At 47.2% G+C, this 19,113-nt stretch overlaps 1 protein-coding gene across 6 annotated transcripts in view; it reads right to left on the bottom strand.

Moving 5' to 3' along the window:
• The window catches only part of Aff3 (ALF transcription elongation factor 3), a 498,774-nt gene that overhangs the window by 19,129 nt on the left and 460,532 nt on the right, over positions 1–19,113 (bottom strand). For all 6 annotated transcript variants that reach the window (XM_075980378.1, XM_075980381.1, XM_075980380.1 and 3 more), the window contains 4 exons: positions 15,026–16,087; positions 11,889–12,013; positions 9,116–9,317; positions 6,901–7,028 (listed from right to left, as the gene is read on the bottom strand). In XM_075980378.1, the coding sequence (XP_075836493.1) occupies positions 6,901–7,028; positions 9,116–9,317; positions 11,889–12,013; positions 15,026–16,087 (1,517 nt within the window). The remainder of the gene's footprint in view (positions 1–6,900; positions 7,029–9,115; positions 9,318–11,888; positions 12,014–15,025; positions 16,088–19,113) is intronic.

The following is a 19,113-nucleotide window of genomic DNA, read 5'->3' as shown; positions in this document are numbered from 1 at the left end:
CAGTTCCTAGGAGCGCCACCCATGTTTCTCACGGTCTTTCCCACGGCGCAGAGAACTTGGCTATACTATACGTCGTGGGTAATTAATTACCTTCCAAGTTCACAGGGCTACAGTCACGGCATGCGGGCAGCTCGGTCCCTGGCGCATTTCAGCAGGAATCATGCTGGTGACCTTTGCGTTCTTCTCCAGCCTACAGTAATCCTTGAATCGTACTGATTTCTCCCGAGCCTGGGGGAGAGTGGTGCCTTCTGAGAGGGTGCAGCATCATGGCCAATGAGCCGAAGAGTGTCTCCATGGCAACTTGAAATTCTTCCCATCATTATCTGCTCTACACTCTAGTATCCAGGTTTGGTCATTTTCTGTGTGTCCTGCTTTGTAGACCTCACCACTAAAAGATTGTCATTTTAAATGCATATTATTCTCATGGGGGAAAGAACCTCTTTTGGTCATAAGCTATGGCATCTTAGACTTCACAGGCTTTCTAATTTACTCTTCGAGATGGCAGTAGCTGATAGCCACTAATGTGGGTTCTTCAATCAATGTTTTTACCTGCAGCACAGGAATGCGCTTTTCAAGCCTGAGACGGAGGCTGAGTCACAGCACACAGCGGTGCCTGGAGGGAAGTAACTCATCCCATTTGCTGACCGGATCCCGGCAGTTACAACTGTAACCTGCCACGCTAAAAGACAACCCGGTGCCATCTATGGACCATTTACAAACACGCTCGTTAGAACCCCTTTTGCATATAATGGAGGGCTCACTGTACTAAGCATGGAAAATTGCCTGAAGATTGGCCCATTTTCTCCTCTCAGGTGCTTTCTACTGCTAGGCTCTTAAATCAGGCCATTATAAAGTCATCGGGACCACTGGGATGCCACTCACTCAGACTGTCCAGGGTGGCTGTGGATGCACACTAACCTGAAGGCATTGCTTTCTACAGCCATATACAAGTCAGAAGGAAAAATGAAATTGCCCTCACTGCTGTCACAGGTACAGAATCTAATATATCAAAGGTTCTGAAATAAAATCTAATCATCTCCGCATAAAATAGATTTTCCATTGAATCTGCCTTTACGTGGGAAAAGCAGAGTTTTTAAACTTCTGTAATATTATCACTCGCATTATTTTTCATAGTTCTTCATGATGGCCATGAACACATGAATAAAAGTGCAATTAAACGTTGTGAACGCAACTGCATTCAGTGGCCCACAGAAACCAGAACTGGCTGATGGCGGAGCCGGCACACAGCCATGCGCATCTTTGTTCTGAGAGGTCTCTGTAACGAAAGCCATCGGTGTACTTGATCCGAACGGTACGTTTTCCTTCCTCCTTTTCTTCCACCGTCGCCACCTACAAACACACGGCCTTGGCTCTGAGCCGCTGCAGGGTGCGAGGGACCTGACATATCTCCTAGCACGCGAGCTTTAGAGGCAGCCTTTGCTTTTTGTTCTCCTTCGTGGCTGAGGGGGAGAGAGAGATGAATGGTCTCCCACGGAGAGGCTGGCACACTGCTTTCTGTAATTCCTACCTCTTTCAAAGGCCATCCTTCCACAGAACAAGTCTGTTTTGTGCAAACTGGCAGGGATGAGAGCTCACTGTGTTTGAACAAACAGGTTCCTGGGTGTGGAGCGATCGGGACAAGGTTTGCTTGGAGAAACTGAAACCCACATCAGACGGAGGAGCGGCAACAATGACAGCCAACGCATTTTAGTCTGATACCCCCAATGCCAGCTGATGTGCCCTCAGGGTGTTACTGTGCCCTCAGCCCTGAAGTGCTTGTTACAGAAGGAGACTGACCATGGAAGGGGTTAAATAGTTCTCTTTCACACACAGCTGCTTGGTCGTGCTAGCTTGCAGAACTGGGGGGCACACCCAGGGCTTCATGCATGCTGGGCAAGTGTTCTGCCACCTGTCCCCCTCCAGCAGTCACTGTTGGCGAGGGTGTTTGAGGCCGGGGGACTCCCAAGGGCTAATGTTGGCTGTCTGCACACACCCCTGTGGATGCAGGTAGATGGTGTGTAAGCCACAGGGATTCGGACGCAGCTTTCATCCCTACAACCCTGACATGGACTGGAACTCAGAGTGCCTGGAACCTGGCTTCTCAGGAGGGGAGTGCCTTCCTCATGCTCCCCATAGGACTTACAGTACCTTTTTCAAGTTGTGCTGGCTAAGGGAGGCAAGCTTTTAATCACTGAAGAAACTTTTATTGAAATGGAGAATCATCGGTCTCAGTGTTCTTTCTTTCTGGGTTGGACATTTAAAACGATCGATTATAGCAAAGCCTGCAGATTACAACAAGAGAGAGATGTCCCTTTCCTCCAACCTGGAGTTTCTCTTTTTGTTTTCCCATTGGTCAAAATAAAATAAGGGCCCAGCTAGAGACATGAAATTCACAATGGAAACAATTCCTTTGCAGCAAAGAGGAAAGGGTCTCCCCCAGGACAGCAATGCCATGGAAAGGCCCCCAGAGTGCCCTGCCTGGCTCTCACACGGCCTATGCAAAAATTCTGGTTGGCTTCCTTTGATTAAATCATGCTGCCGGAGATTCAACCTCTCATATACGGGAATCTTCCCATCCTCTATAAAATTAAAATCCTTTTAGCAAGGAGACTGCTGCACATAATTGCATTACAAATGTCAAGTGCCCACCCCTCCTCCCACTCACATTTTACAAGCTCACGGTCTTCAGCACTGTGTGTCCCAGGGAGTCTTCACTCAGTGCCTGGAGGGTTAGATAGCTCTGCTCCTATTATTGGTGTCGTGGGGACAGATGGGACATTTGGTGGATTGGCTGAGCGCTCTGGTCGTGACTGCCTCTTGTATGTGAAATATGGGCAGGGGACAGCACATCCTTCAGCAAGCAGCAGGCAGTGCTGGCCTCCAGCCCCGCTGGCTTCCAACGTAGCAATATGGCTGGCGGGAGCCGGGCTTTATTTCATGCCGCCAAGCCTTTCACCACTTAGCTCCGTGAATTCGGGACTCCTGGATGGAGGCGTCCCATCCCAGATCCCTCTCAATTTTCCTTGGCCAAAGCTCCCTTGCCACTAATTATGACACCAGATAATATATAGCTCAGGGCTCGGCACTAATAAGACCCGTATCTGAGCTGCGAGGTGAGGCGAGCGTCGTCACTCCCTGACATAAATTCTCACAGATTTTGTCTTTTAAAGGAAGAGTCTGTTAATCACGCCCGTGCCACCTTCCCACGGAGGCTGTGGAGTAGTAGCTGTCACGCTTTCCCTGCTTCTGCTCAATGTCAGGGGAGGATCCACACAGCCGCCAGTCTGCACTCGCCCTTACCAAGAACAAGTGGACCTTGATTCCAGTTCTGAAGTGAGTGCTAGCCCCTTCGGTTCATTTGCATCCCCAAAGCTTAATTGGTAAGAAACACAGGAAATGAGATGTGTAAGAACAGGGATTTAAATGGACTTTCATGCAGGTTCACGGAAAAAGAGAAAAGACAGAAAAAAAAAATCCAGGGCTTCCCTCTGGGAAGGGTATTTATAATTCAGCCGTGTTTATTCAGTGCTCATTCTCGACAGCCTGGTGGATTCAGTTGTTGTTGGAACCGCATGTTTATTCAACCATTAACAAGTGTTTATAATACAAAAGGATGAGCTTCTTTCTTTCATTCTTTCTCTCTTTCCTTCCTTCTTTCTTTCAAGCTACATGACGCAGCTTGAAGAACTAAATGACAGCCTGGCATCTGGTCCTCTCTGGATGACTAACTGGCTCTCCACCAGCTTCTCAGTTGCTCTGGTCCTAATGATCTGGCCCTTTCCCTTGTTCTCCTGGCAGCTTCCCTGTTCGTCTCTGTGCTTGCTGACACCTCAGTGAATATAAGCCAAGGAAAGTGACAGGAGCTGAGGACTTTAGTGATCAAGGAGGCTGTCAGGGCAGACATTGTCAGGGTGAAAGCAGAGGAAAAGGAAGTGAGGAGGGAAGGAAGAGGCTCATTGTTGTTGTCTGCCTAGGGATGGTACCACCCACAGTGGGCTGGGCTTCTACATCAATTGGCATTCAAGACACACCCACAGAGACCACCACTCTCACGGAGATGATTGCTTAACGGAGGTTTCCTCTTCCCAGGTGTGTCAAGTTGGAGCAAATTATGACAGAAGGGAAGGGAGAAAAGTGGGGTAGGAGAAGTAGAACTGGAAGGAGGAAGAGGAATAGAAGGGTGATGAGAAAAAGTGGGGAAGGAGGAGATGTGGTTCTAGCGGTCACAGGAGTGGTCCCGTCCATGTGCTTTTCTCTCCTGACTGTAGGATTATGGCGAACATCATATCCTAGCTGTTGCCTGTACCTGATACTCAGTAGGCCCTTAATACAGCAGCTAGACATGCACAACATTTTGCGTATGTCAGTGACTCTGATCTCTTGAGAGATAGCTATTTTCACGGTTTAAAGGAAGAGACAATGTTGGTTCTTTGCCTTTTGGGTTTTAAGGATTGTCCCACGCTGGGCAGTGGTGGTGCATGCCTTTAAACCTAGCACTCAGGAGGCAGAGGCAGGAGGATCTCTGTGAGTTCAAGATCAGTCTGGTCTACAAAGTGAGTTCCAGGACAGTCAGGACGGTTACACAGAAAGACCCTGTCTTGAAAAAACAAAACAAAACAAAAAAAACAAAAACAAAAACAAAAAACCAACCAAACCAACCAACCAAAAATCTTCACACAGCTTTTTCTAGATCAGTGGCTGTTTGAATTGCATGTTTATTTTACCACTAGAGATTTCACATCATTTGGGGCAAGTGGCCACAGCTCTCCATGTAATGGGTATTTAAGAGTGCTTTTCTATTTCATTGTACCATATCCCTATTAGAAGGCAGTCCCGGCACAGTCAGCAACCAGAATTACACATCTTGCCTACAGGCAGAGCCTCTCCATCCGTGTAGGCAGGGAACATACTGAGAAACATTTCCCCCTATTAAAAAAATTCAAGAAACTTCAGATTGGCTAAAAGAATTGGGTTGCTGCTCTTTCTGACTTAGTCTTCAGTTCTGAATATGGAAGAAGTCATTGAATTAATTCTCTCATAAATTCTTCTTTCTTTCTTATCTTTTTTTTTTTTTTTTTGGTTTTTCGAGACAGGGTTTCTCTGTGGCTTTGGAGCCTGTTCTGGCACTAGCTCTTGTAAACCAGGCTGGTCTCGAACTCACAGAGATCCGCCTGCCTCTGCCTCCCGAGTGCTGGGATTAAAGGCGTGCGCCACCACCGCCCGGCTTTTCTTTCTTATCTTTATCACTCTCCCTAAACCATAGCCCAGAGATGTTTGGTGTTTTGAGTATCCCTATGTCTAATACGTCTATTATTAGCTATGACAACCAAACACAAGTTCCACAATGACCTTAAATACCACTTTAATTGCCTCTGTTTTCAAAAATGGCTAACTTTCACAGGGCCAATCACCAGCACAAAATCCTAACCTGACCCGAGGGAAAATGAGCACCCGCCATTCTGCTCAGCAGAGGGAAAGTGAAGGGAGGTAGGTGGAAGAGTAGTTAAGGGAGGGGAGGATTGCGTGCACAGAGTTGGCATGTAGTTGTAGTAACCACAGGAAGAGACCTGAGCCTTGTGGATGTCCATGCAATTCCCCAAATTCAGATAACTTGGCATGTGCTTCTTAAATGAGACAAAGATGTGCATTTGACTTCCAACCCCCAAACTCTGTGCCCTGGTTGATGTATAAAGTAATATTAATACTTAAGAGACTCAATATGGGAAGCCGAGAGAGAAGGAAATACCCCATGTTTATATTAGGGCTGTCAAAGAGTGGGCAGGGGAGCCTGATGCCTGATGCTCCTGAGATGCTGTGTCTTATGTGATACCCCCAAGGAGGGGAGCACAATAGTAGTCACTGATACTATTATTTTCTTCTGAGGAAGGCTGAGAGATGTTGGAACCAGTTTGTATTTTAACTTCCAGGGGGCTTAGGGCTTGTAGTCTGTCTCTGCAGTTGGAATGGAAGCCAGCAGCAGGGCAGGAATCTCCTGCACGAGGTTCCCGGAAGACTTCAGTTACCCTGCCTCACATGGACATGCAACACGCTTGTGGGTCAGCTAACAACCCAACGCAGGATTCAGGCTGAGCTCGTGAAACTCTATCTCCTCCTTCTACGTGTTCCTTGACCCTCTCCCTGGGAGCCAAACGATCATCAGCATCATCTCAGCCTTTCTGACTGGGATTGTTCAGCCTCCTAAGAGCATGGCTGGACATTCTTAGCCACCATCCCCGCCTTTATCCCTTTAAAATGACAGCGGGTACGGAAGATGCATTCTGTTGTTAGCAGGAGAAGTGGACAAAGGATTCCAGGCTGCTTTTCCCACATAAGGTCTGTTTACACTCTTAACAAAGAGCCTACATCTTGGGAGAAAACAGCCTTCAGGAGTAAACCACTATTATTCTTTTGCTATTATAGTTTACAAAACCAAAAGGACTTTTTTTTTTCCTGATCGCACAAAGTCACCAACATTCCATAATATATACCCTTGGAAATAAGACTTGCTGGAGGGGCTGGAGAGATAGCTTAGCAGCTCTGCTCTTGCAGAGGCCTGGAGTTTGGTCCCAGTATCCACACTGGGCAGCTAATTGCCTGTAGCTCTAGGGGATCCATGAGCGCCCATGCTCATGTAACACATACCCAGACAAATATACACATAATTAAAAAAAAAAGACCCGTTAGGGCAGTTTGCCTCAGTTTTTTTGAGGTTTTGGGTATCAATTCCATAAGCCCTGAGGATCCTGCTTATTCAGGGGTGCGTATTAAGTTAACGCTTTGTTTGAGAGGGACATTTAAATTACCATATCATGCAAGGGCAAACAGCCACATCATAAATAAGAGGATATAATCTTTCCTTCTACTTTCTTTCCTCGCCGTACTAAGAAGGTCCAAACTTACATGTCATCGAAGATCAGCTTCTGCCTCTTGCAGTCCCTGTGGCCATTGGAACCTGGAGACCATGGCTCAGTCTGCGGCCGTGACTTGGTATGGAGGATGCCATTTTCGGAGCTGTTGTGAGCTGCTTTCTAAACAACAAACAACAGAGAAGTCACTGAGACACTGGCCACCTGGCTGAAAGAGCCATCAGACAGCACACGTTTTCACCTACAGAATACTGCCTGTTGACTATTAGAAACGATGGTGATTTTGTTTCAATCAAGAAAAGGTAATACAGGCTGTGTATTCTTTAATCAAAATACTGGGAACCACAAGTGGTTGAATATTTAGGGGATGGAACCCAGGTCCAAGTACGAAACTCATCTGTGTTTTCCCTTATACGGATAGCAGTTATATATACATTAAAGCAATTATCTGCAGTATGCTTTAAACCAGTTTTGTGATTCTTTTCGGCTCTGACCTACCATAGGGATCAGGTGTGGAATGATCCATTTGCTGAATTACGTTGGTTTTCAGCAAGTTTCAGATTTTGGAGCCCTTTGCATTAGGGGTGTCCAGCCTGTACGTGTCTAAGTCTCAGCCTGTACGTGAGGACTTCTGCACCTGTTGTCAAATGCTGTCCTCACAGCAGCACCAAAAGGGAGGTTGTATGCTTCTTTTACGGATGGGGAAATCAATACAGGTCAGGTTAGGCAACTTTCTCAGGTGCGAATAGTTAACAGTGTGTGGCGTGAGGGCTTGGTGACAGCTTCATGGTGACACAGAGGTAAATCTGCTGAGTCATCACCATAGCAGCATAGCAAGGTGCCCGGCCCAGGACAAGGACCTGCTCAGAAAGCACCACTTGGTGGATGAGTAAGTGAAATAAGCCAATGGCTAAACCTCTCAGCACACCCCAGATGACCATGATACATGGATATGAACGTGAAGGAGACGTCTGCTTTGTTTGAAAACCTGAACAGATAGCTTTTCATCCCGTGTTTCTCTAGGAGAGTCTCTCTGAATTCTTCCTGCCTAAGATGAAAGATAATTGCTTCTCAATGTGGCTGCACAGAAAGGCACCCTTTGAAGATATGCTAAGACTCAGGCTCCCATAGAACCTTCTGCCAACTCTTTTGCATCTTAAATCCATGGGGAAAATGTTAAGTACTGGTCCCTGCCTAAGATCTTTCTTTGCATAGACCATTTTTTTCCCCCAGGATAGAGTTTCTCTCTGTAGCCCTGGCTGTCCTAGAATTAGCTCTATAGACCAGGCTGGCCTCGAACTCAGTACTCAGAGATCTGCCTGCCTCTGCCTTAACTGCTGGGATAAAAGGTGTGCGCCACCACAGCTTGAAGCATAGCCCTATTCTTAAGCTTTCTCTCTCTAGCCTCACAGAGCCCTGCTGGCTTTGACAGGCACAGGGTGAACTCAGACAGAACATCTGGACTTACAGAATACCCTGGGCAGATGCCGCTCTTAGAGGCCATGTGGAGGAACTAAATGGATTGTCAGTGATATCTAGAGGGGCCTGGGTAAAGAAACGGCTCAGAGAGATTAAACAACTGGCCCAAGACCACACTGAAGCTAAAATACCTCCACTCTCACCCCAGGGGAACGTTAGAACCACCCTAGAATGGACGGTGAAGGGCAGTGTTAGAAACCTCCCGCTTTGGCCATCTCACTGATAGAAAAGAGCAGGCCGAGAGCCCTGTAATGTTGGCCCGGGTTTCAGCCCCAAATACACGTGCGCCATGTATGGGCAGGACATTTTCCCAGCACAGAAACTGGCTGGTTTAAAACTCCCAGTTTTCGAGTGGATAGGGGATGGGATGGGGGGAAGGTGGAGGGAATGGGAAGAGAGGAGTGGAACTGGGATTGGTATGTAAAATGAAAAAAAAGATAGTTTGTTTTCTTTTTATCAAAAATAAAATGAAGCAAAAATTAAAGGAAAAAACCTCCCAATTTTCTTTGTCTGAGGACGGTGTTATTCTGGAGTCTGAAATAGTTTCTAGAGGCTTTATAAACAGAAGGGGCTTTGAATTTCCACTGGGCAGGCTTCTTCCTTCGTATTCTGGTGGGGAGAGAGGAGGAGTACATCTCCTCTGCCAGATCTCCCTGGAAGTCGCCTTCAGGGACTCAGCATGGGGCCTCCAACATGTAGGACAGCATGGTGGGCCGACTCAGAATTTCACTTGAGTTTACTTAGAAAAGAAGGGCATCGAAAAGACAAACCGTGAGGTCTCCGGCATGTGACTGCAGCTGGCTGTCAGCCTTAGGCTTTTTGTTGGAAGAGGCAGAAGTCAACACCCCATTGCCGTGAGGGCGGCTGGAAGAAGTCAGGTCCTCGCTGGAGTATTTGTGTTTACAGGCATCAGAGAGTGGCGAAGTGGGTGACCGGAGCATTTTTTCATTTTTGTTTATTGGTATTGCCAAGCTGAAAAGAGAAACAGCGACAGAGTCTCGCAGTCTGCACAGGAAAAAGGGCCATGCTTCTTGTACATCCCAACCCCCATTTTAAATCTGGTGGCAGGAAGAAGCTTCTTGGGAATTATTATGGCACTAGGACCACAGAACACAATAATCAAATCTCATGCACGGGTTCTTGCCTCTATTAGGACACACAGCAATCTTGACTTCCTGCCAGTGTAAGACTAAGAATAACACGTCCACACTTTTGATTTCTTCATCCAGGTATCTACAGACACCGAACGAACAGGCTTTTCCTCACAATGGTGAGCATCTTGGGAAAGCCAATCAGCAGTCAACAACAGTAACTAAACCCTTAGTTTTTTAGAGGGCACTGGCCAGCATCTGAGCTTGTAGGATATAGTCACAGAATGGCAGTTTTCCAAGACCTGAAGCCACCTTCCAACAGCTAAGTTTCTGAATTCACCAGAGACTGATCAGAATAAACACAGAACAAAGCAACTGGTACCTGAAACCTTATGTTTACCTTAAAGACTACTGTCTATTCTTAAACAGAATTTCTCCAATATCAACCATTAGAGAAGGCAGATTCACTTATATTAAAGTCTTAACAGTGATGATGATGCTTATTGCTAGGGATCTGTGTGTTCTGCATTAGGAAAAAGGATCGTTTGTGGAGGAGATGTTATCCTGAAATAGAGTCAATCACCGCTAACTAAAGAAACATGGAGAATCAATTAATACAGTTTATAAATAACAACTACTACAACAAAATGATACAACCAACGAAAATTTAGTTGTGACTCTTGGGCTTATGACAGGTTAATTGTATATGCTGGTTATCAGAGCAAACAAGCCGTTAAAGTCACTTCAAAAAGCAATTTCCTCAGTTGGTAGTCACAGTGGGAACCCCAAGTACTAGCCTCTAAAACAAACAGCAAAGTTTTTTAAAACATCACGCAAATAGATACACATGGAGACAATTTCTAGTTCTAAAAGTACTGTGTAACATGTTATAGGCAGCTGTTCTGGATGAACTCAAAGTTGTGTCTACTGAAGGGAAGGATGCTGTTGTTAAGGATGGTTGTGAAAAGCCTAGAAGTCATCATTTCTTGACATCTGAGTGAAAAAAGACCTGCTTCTAAGTATCTATTATTTTACATTCTTTATGTGTAATGAAAAACAAACTGTGACATTAAATATAATCATGGGTATATATGACTGGTGCCTCTTCACTGTTACAAGTTTACATATTCAAGTGGGCCAAAGAAGCATCCTATGGAGAGCCTCCTAGCTGGGCGATCGGCTCTGTGTTCTCCTGAGCTGGTCAAACAGGCAGTAGAATCACAATTGCAGAGGTTCGCAGATCACCCTTTCCAGAAAGAACTCTGTACATTTTCATTCATGCTGTGTCATTACTTAGTGTCAACAAAACAATCAGATCTGGGAGGCTCTGCCAGGCAGTCATGAGAGCAAGACTTTTGAGGTCCATGAATCTGGATGGCAAAAAGTTCCACCCTCCTCTCTCACTAGAACACTTCCTCTAGTTAGAAGCAAGGTTAAGCTGGATCATCTTAGCAACAGCCAAGCTCGTGTCTCAGCAGAAAGCACGGGTCTTTTCTTGCTATACTCCAGTTGTTTCCGACACCTTGCAATATCATTTGTGTTCATTGCTGTGCAGCAGTTATGGCTCTTACTAGATAGGAAGGTCATTTAATGCACTGATGAATGCACAAAGAATATTTTGGGGGCAGGGTCCCTTCATGCCTGTTTCCCTCGTCCGTGGGAATGCACAGAAGACCGTTCCCTCCTGTGCAGGGTTTTGGGAGCATCCTCAAGGTGATCCCCACCGCGCATGGGCCTGTGTGCCTCTGGTCTCCAGCCGCCTCTTTGCCTTTCAGCACTGCTCTACATCTTCCCCCAACCTTTCAGTTTACATTTTTATGTGCTGTGCAGAACCATTAATCTCCCCTTAAAAACCCTCTGTGTATAGTCAGGGAGAGTGAGAAGTGTCTCAGCAGAGGAAAAGCGGGGTCTGTGCTGAGGTGCTTCTAAATGGAAAAGCCTCTAGGACTGATGCTAAGAGACTTGCTTTCGTGAATACCCGGGACCTTGCCTGGCTGGAGGACCATTTATCACAGAGGGAGGTGGTGGGTGGTGGCCCGGTCTGCTCCTTTAGAGGAGTCACTGGGAAGCAGTTTGACCTTGGAAGCACAGATCCTTTTTAAGCCTACAACCTGTCTACACCCAAGAGCTTAGGTGTAATTTTAGGTTCTTATGGTCTTATATCCTTGTCAGTTACTATTAAAGTAGTAGCTTGTGAGGTTTGGTTATCAAGTTTTGGGGGGAGAGATCATTGGGGAGCACAGAGTTCAGAGCTGTGTATACCTGGTCATTGGTCTCTGGTTACAGGTAAGGGCCTGATACAGCTTTTGGTTGACTTGAGGGAAGCAAGCCAGCAGACTCAGGTTAGAATAATCAAAAGGATCTTCTATTTCCTCAACACAATGGCTTTCAGATCCGGTGTCCCCATCCAGCTCACAGCTACCTTGGCGGAGGGGGGAGGAACCAGGCTTACCTGTTGATATTCAGGTTGCAGTGGCTCCCAGACAAGGTGTTATTAGCGGAGGCGGCCAGGCGTGAAGCACTCTCCTTCTCTCCTTGGGCCTTCTTTATCTCCCTGTAGTCATCTTCATTGTCACACTGGGCGGTAAGAAGCAGAAGCCAATCAACTTGGGTCTCTGAGGGCCACCAGTGAGCTGTGGGGCACTGCCTGTCACACAGCAAGGCCTCTTGGGTGTCCCCACCCACCTTCTCTAGAGAATGAGGCAAGAGCAAAGCCCCTGGCATAGGCACCATGGCACTCACATGTGCTGGGCTTAGTATGGGTGGCTTCGTAAAGGGAACAACATGAGGTGGCCATCAGAACTTGGATGACAAAAGCCACTAAGTGTGTAGCTCTGCAAAGCAGCTCTGGTCTGGATTACACCGTGGCATCTCTATCACTCATCCCTGCATTCTTGGTATCAGAATAAAGCATACGAAGTGTGTTTCATCTAAGCTCATGGGAACTCCAATGGTGAGAAAGCCCAGCTTCGCCTCAGTGAAAGAAATGCCTTTAGTGACCGGCAAGCAGAGGCTGCTGCCTGGTGTGCTTTCCTTCCAGCTTTCTGGCCCCGAACATCTTCACGTTCCTTTTGATAAAATAGGACTTGGGATGGGTTCTTGCTATACGGAAGTGTTTGACTCTACAGTGTTAGGCTACAGAGGAAATACACTGCCCAAAGTGCCCCTCCTGGGGAGACAACGAGAGCCATCTCCAGTGTGTTACCCTCGGAGCTGTATGGGTGTTTTCAGGAGAAAAAAAAGCAAGTATCAAAGACAGAGAGAACTTGACTCTTAGCTATGATTGTGTCACAAAGCCTCTGCCAACAGGGGATCCTAGAAGCTCATGTTGTTATCGTGGCCCCATGAAGGGTCCAAAACAAACTTTAAGCCCTTGGATCTCAGGTATAGGGCTTCAGCGGGGCGAGAGCCTGCTCTGTCGGTCTGTGTAGGGAGTCCGATTAGCCATTTGCCCTTTCCTACCCTGCCATGGAGAATGGGAGGCATACGGAATAACAATGTTCTCTACTAAATGGGAAGCTAGTTCCCCTGGTCTTGGCACACAGGCAATTGGTACAATTGGTTCTGTAAGGTAAAGGTACTTGCTGCCAAGCCTGGCTACCTGAGTTCAGTTCCTAGGGTGCATATGGTGGAGGGAGCAAACCATCACAGGTGTGTCCTCTGACTGCTACATGCACACTGTGGCATATCCATGAGTGTATGTGTGTGCACACACCCACACCAAGACACACACACACACACATATAAAACACTGAAAACAGGCCTTTGTGTATGTATCAAGAACAAGGGAAGTAGTTGCCTTCTGGTGGTCCTTATTTCTACTTTGTAGAAATAAGCTGTTTAGTGCAATTCTGTGAAGAAACACACTCTATGCCTGTATAACAGATTTCCTTGCTGGTAATAAAGATGACTGTCACCAGGAAGAGACTATGCCTTTGACATAAACCCTTCCAAAAAGAGGAATATCTTCATCTTGGCCAGGAAAGAATTGCCTCATAAACATTACTTCCAAGTTATCTCATTTAGGACGTGTGTGTGCGTGCACATGTGTGTATGTGCACATGTGTGTGCGCGCACACACACATGTGCACCTGCATGCCTCGGTGCTCATGTGGTCAGAGAACAACGTCTGGGAGTTTGATCTCTCCTTCCATGGTGAGTCTGGGACTGCTCAGGCCATCTGAACGGCATGGCCCAAGAGCTGATACTGGCTGAGTCAGTTTGCCCCCACCCACCACTATTAATGAAGGAATTGAAAAGGCTGTAAAAACCCATGTTGCAGAGTCTCTCTTTTTGTTGCTGACAGAACAGATTGCCCTTTGGAAACTGGAAGATGGCTATACAAAACTCAGGCTGATGCATTACTGAGTATGGGAATCTGGGCCCAACAACTGTCTGGGTCCATTTCAACTGACATAACCTTGGACAAGTCCTAAGTATTCAACAGTATCCTTCTCAGGGACATTTGCATGTAGTAACTGCTGTTGGTAATGATGGCATTTCAAACAATCCACAAGTAGTGCAACCTTTGGTTTGCTGCTAACTGCTTTTGCTTTGTGGTCTGAATTAGCTTGTGTGTGTGTGTGTGTGTGTGTGTGCGCGCGCGCGTGCGCCTGTGTCTGTGAGCGCGCATGGACCTGTGGAGGCCAGGGTTTGACTTCACGTGCTCTCCATTTTGTTTTAGGAAACACGATCTTTCACTGGGAACTAGAGCACTGGAGAATGTCCCAGGGGTCTGCCTGTCTTCACCTCTCCATGCTGGGATTATAAGCATGCACCTCCCTGCCAGCTTTTACAGGAGTTCCGGGGATCAAACTCAGGTCTTCCGGTTGACTCGGCCAAGTCCTTTACCAGTGGAGGTATCTCTGTAACACTCCAAACGCAGCCATGGAAGGGGTTGTTAAAAGTCCTCAAACTTGGCTTGATGGAGGAAGTATTTCCCAATTTGGAAACCTTCAAAACTGGCTGTGTGTCCTTGAGTCACTGCCTGAGGCTGCCTGGGCTCTCCCATTCTAGAGATGCCTGTTAATCCAAGCCTCACTTGCCCAGTCTATCCATTCCTCAAGTGCCACTCGACCCAAAGACCATTGTACCTACAAACATCCTTCCTCCCCAGAGTCTGATTCCCAGCCCTCCTCTGCCTTGAAGCTCTTTCTCATCACTATGGGAAGGAACACCTGCCGGCTGACACCGCTGGCTGACCTCAGGACAGTGGATTTCATCTTCCACTTTGGCCAACAGCCTTACATTCTGAGAGGCCTTTTAGTGGCTGAGTGATTCCACTGTCAACATTATCCTGTCCATCTCAGCAAAAATGGGGTTCACCATATGTTCAGTCTCCTTGTGCTCCATGTTCAGCCTGTATCCGCACACGCAGTAAATGCTGCCCGTATAACCATTTCCTCAGGCTGGGCCACTACTTCCCTAGATCACTATATATGTATATCTATTACTTATGCAATGGTTGGAGGATACACAAGGGCAGCCACCTGAAGCCCAGCCCAGCAGCTTATCTATGGTGTATCTCTAGCCCTCAAGTGCAAAGAGAGCCAGACTGTTCCTCCCAAAGCCTCCCAGCTCCAGGCCTACCTTGCGTTTCCTCTTGGATTTTGGCAAAGTCTTTTCGGCAGGTGTGTCTAATGCATGGCCGGCTGGCACACTGTCATTGTCCTTGGCTGCAGGAGCACTCAAGATCCCAGGCTCCTGGGACAGGTGTTCTGGGATCCGGGACAGGAGGGTCAGGTCAATTTTGACCCAGAGAGACCTGACCTCATCACTGTCCTTTAGAGGAGAAAGCAGTTCATTCCGGCCAAAGGGGACCAGCGTGTAGAACTGTTCCTCTAGCTCCTTGGCAATGTCACTGGTGGTCCTGGCGTTGATGGAGCCCACAGGGGCCCGGGAGGTGCTGCTGTTGCTGCTACCGGCCTCCTTTAGCCGAGGCTCGCTCCCAGCGGTGGTCTGAGTCTTGGACAGGACATACTCCTCTTGCTCCGATTCCAGGTCCGAGTCCGAGGAGGAAGAGGAAGAGGAAGACTCTGTCTCAATAAATTCCTTGGATTTAGGGACAATTCTGCTCAGCCCCCGTGTGCGCCTTTTTTCACAGGTCACGGAGGAGCGCAGCTCCTTGCGGTGGCTGGTCCTGCTGTTACCACAGGGTCTGGTTTTGGGAGGCTCTGGGGGTCCCACCACACTCGCCCCCAGTGTGTCTGGGGCCACGGGCTCCTCTGGCCGGTGGCAGTTGGCACTGTCCCCAGCTGAGGTTCTCTCTGTGCGCCGGGTGGGCTTCTTGCCTGCTGACCTCCTGGTGGGTGCTGGTGCGCTCTCCGTGGGTGCGCTGGGCACTGCAGGTGGCGGGGCAGCTGTGGTCACAGCCACTGCGGCGGCAGGCGGAGACTTTTGCTTTACACTTTTGCTGCCAGGGGCCTTGTTTGCGGTCCTAGGTCGCTGCTCCTCCTTGCAGGCAGTCTTGAGGTCCTTGTCTCTCAGGCTGGCTTGGCAAATCTCAGGAAGTTTCCCGCAGTCCTGCCCTTCATCTTTCACGGGCGGGTAGTATTGATTCCTTTCATTTTGGATCAGAATAGGCGGCTTGTGAGGATTAACTTTGTTTAGCCATTTATCCAGCTGCCACTTGTTAGACGACGCAGGTTCGGCCTGAAAACAAAACCCGGGACAAACAAAACAGCTTTTACAGCAAAGCTCACTTAAAAGGGGCCCTGGCTGTTTTGATCTTGACATTCTCTAAAATTGAACGGTCTAACAACAAACGGTGAAAGGAAGCCCAGGTATGTGGGGCAGCCCTCTGCTGGTACAGAGGATGCCCAGCTGGCCCCTGGCAACTAGGTATCCAGTAAGCAGTTTCAAGTCCACTTAATAAAACAACAGGACAGCCCTGCTTCTTTCCAGCTTACTCCTAGAACTGTGTATGTAGATATACCATTATATATATACATATATATATATATAATATATATATACACACACACACATATATTTGTATATATACAACTAAATGTGAGATTAAATTTGAGATTCTGTTAATTTAATTGGGAAGTAATAACTATGAGGCCCTGAACACTAAAACTTCTTTTGTTTTTGACTTGTCACCTTTGAAAAAAATTTGTGAACCCAGGATCATCTCCCCCCACTAGCATACAATTTCTATGGAGAAAACAAGTGCTTACTGACAACAGCAGCATCATTGGGAGGGTGGCTCACTGGCAGCAGGGAACACCATTTTCAAATGCACCCGGCATGCCCTGTATGCCTTGGCAGCCTGACTGCATTTACCCTCAGCCTGCTTCTGCCATTTCTTCTGCCACGGTCTGCTAGGAATGTTTGGGCACGGATGATTTCAGAGACCGCTCCTGGAGGCAATTTTGCTAACTCAGAGCAAATCACGGGAGTTGGAGTTTTCAGACTCTGACCTACAGATCAGCTCATATGGAGGGTGCAGAGTGCTCTGAGACAGAACAGGAAGGGCTGTGTTGATTCCCCTCCCCCTCCCAAAGAGGCCTATAGTTTTGAGTGTGTAAGGACTTAGGTTCCAAAGAGGAGAAAAGTTATGATTTTGCAGAGAACGTTGATTTCTGGTAAAAGCTCACTTATGTACTGCTAGGATTTAATACAGTAAATAGAAAAGATGTCTTCTGTGAATGACACAGGGCAAACATTTATAGAGTCAGAGTCACTTTTTTTTTTCCCTGTGTGGTTTTTTCTCTCTGAATCCCTGGTGTCACTGCTTCTGGTGCCGGACACTAGCCTAACCCAGTGGTTCTCAACTTTCCCAGGGCTGCGACCCTTTAATACAGTTCCTCATGTGGTGTTGACCTCCAACCATAAAATTATTGTTGTTGCTACTTAACTGTAATCTTGTTAGTTATGAATTGTAACATAAGCAACTGTTTCCTGATGGTCTTAGGCGACCCCTGTGAAAGGGTCATTCGACCCACAAAGAGTTCACGGCCCACAGATTGAGAACTGCTGGCCTAGAAGAAATGCGTCTGAGTCAGGCCTACTTACCCTGCTCATCATTTCTATCTATCTATCTATCTATCTATCTATCTATCTATCTATCTATCCATCCATCATCTATCTATTTACCTACCTATCACTTATCTGTCACCTATCAATCATCTATCTATCCATCCACATCTACCTACCTACCTATCTATCATCTACACCCTATCTATCATCTGTCTACTTGCCTACCTATTACTTATCTGTCATCAATCAATCAATCAATCAATCAATCAATCAATCAATCATCTATCACTGTGATGGCACGCTGGACCTTGCACCTGCTAGGTAAACAACACTCCTGATCTCCACTTCCAGCCTCTGAGCATTGTGTTTTAAACTTGTCAGTCATAAACCTAGAGGCAGAATCAGTCAGATTCTTTGATGTCAGAGGAAAAGTTTGTGACATAGGAAATTCTAAGATCCTCCCTGGCATATCAAGACGTATTTTTCAACAACGAGGTGCATATCGTGAGCAGAGCTTGGGGCTCTGAATGTAGTTATATATCTAAGTGGGCGAGGAGATGGGAGGTTGCTAGACAGGTCTGCAGGAGTTGAGGGCACACCCATTTAGGGAGATGGGAAACCTCTGCTAACATCAGGGGATGGAGCCAGCAGAAACTGCCCACAGTATGGTGTCCACCAACCACAGCTGTGCTGGGAAGCAGGGACATCCTGCTGGTCGCTCTTAACACCGAGATCAGCTTAGTCTCCCTTATTCCAAACGCTTTGGGCCATGACTTCTTCAGGCTTTGTGTTATTTTTGGATTTTAGAATATCTGTATATAATTATGAGATCATTTAGAGATGCAACCCAAGTCTAAATGAGCCCATTCCCTATGATGAGATGCCATACTCAGCCTTAATGAAGGGGAGAGGGGCTTGGTCCTGCCCCCAACTTAATGTGCCAGACTTTGCTGACTCCCCATGGGAACCCTTACCCCCTGGGAGGAGTGGATGGGGGGTGGGGAAGCAAGTGGAGGTGGGAGGAAGGGTGGGAGGGAAAACTGTGATTGGAATGTAAAATGAAATAAAAAATTAATAAAAATAAAAAAGTCATTAAACCGTATCTGATGGCATGTGTCTGCGAGTGGTGTGTATACAGGGGTAAGTGTGTTTCAGTACACACCACAGCATGCATACAGAGGTCAGAGACAACCTCTGGTGTTAGCACTCATCTTCTACCTTGCAGAGGTAGGGTCTCTGTTGTTTGGTGCTGCTGATGGCTAGCTGGCCCGCCAGCCTCCTTCCATGCATTTTCCTGGGTCTACCTCCCTCCCATCTCTCTGCAGAAGGCCTTGGAGTACAGACATGAGCGGCCATGCCTGGCTTTATGGGGTTCTCAGCTCCTCACCCTTGTGCACCAAGCACTTTACTTACAGGGCTACCTCCCAACCTCCTGGAGGTAATTTTGTACAGTTTTAAAAGCAGCTCAAGGGTCCTGGTGTGGAGTTTTCCACCTGCGGCCCCATGGCGGCACTCTTTGTGGGCTGCAGACTTTAGAGCATTTGGATTGGGGTACTCAAGCTGTTATCTTCTTGTTGCCTCTGAATGTTATACGCGATTTTCTGCTTTCTTTGGCTGCTCCAGAGAAAGGGAGGAAGAGAAGCCTGCAGAGGATGCCTGGCTTAGACTACAATGGAGGCAAGTGGGAAGATAAG

Source organism: Microtus pennsylvanicus, chromosome 7, assembly GCF_037038515.1.
Source record: "Microtus pennsylvanicus isolate mMicPen1 chromosome 7, mMicPen1.hap1, whole genome shotgun sequence".
Classification (NCBI taxonomy): domain Eukaryota; kingdom Metazoa; phylum Chordata; class Mammalia; order Rodentia; family Cricetidae; genus Microtus; species Microtus pennsylvanicus.
Note: the sequence above shows the minus strand (reverse complement) of the source record. Positions and strands in the feature narration are given on the sequence as shown.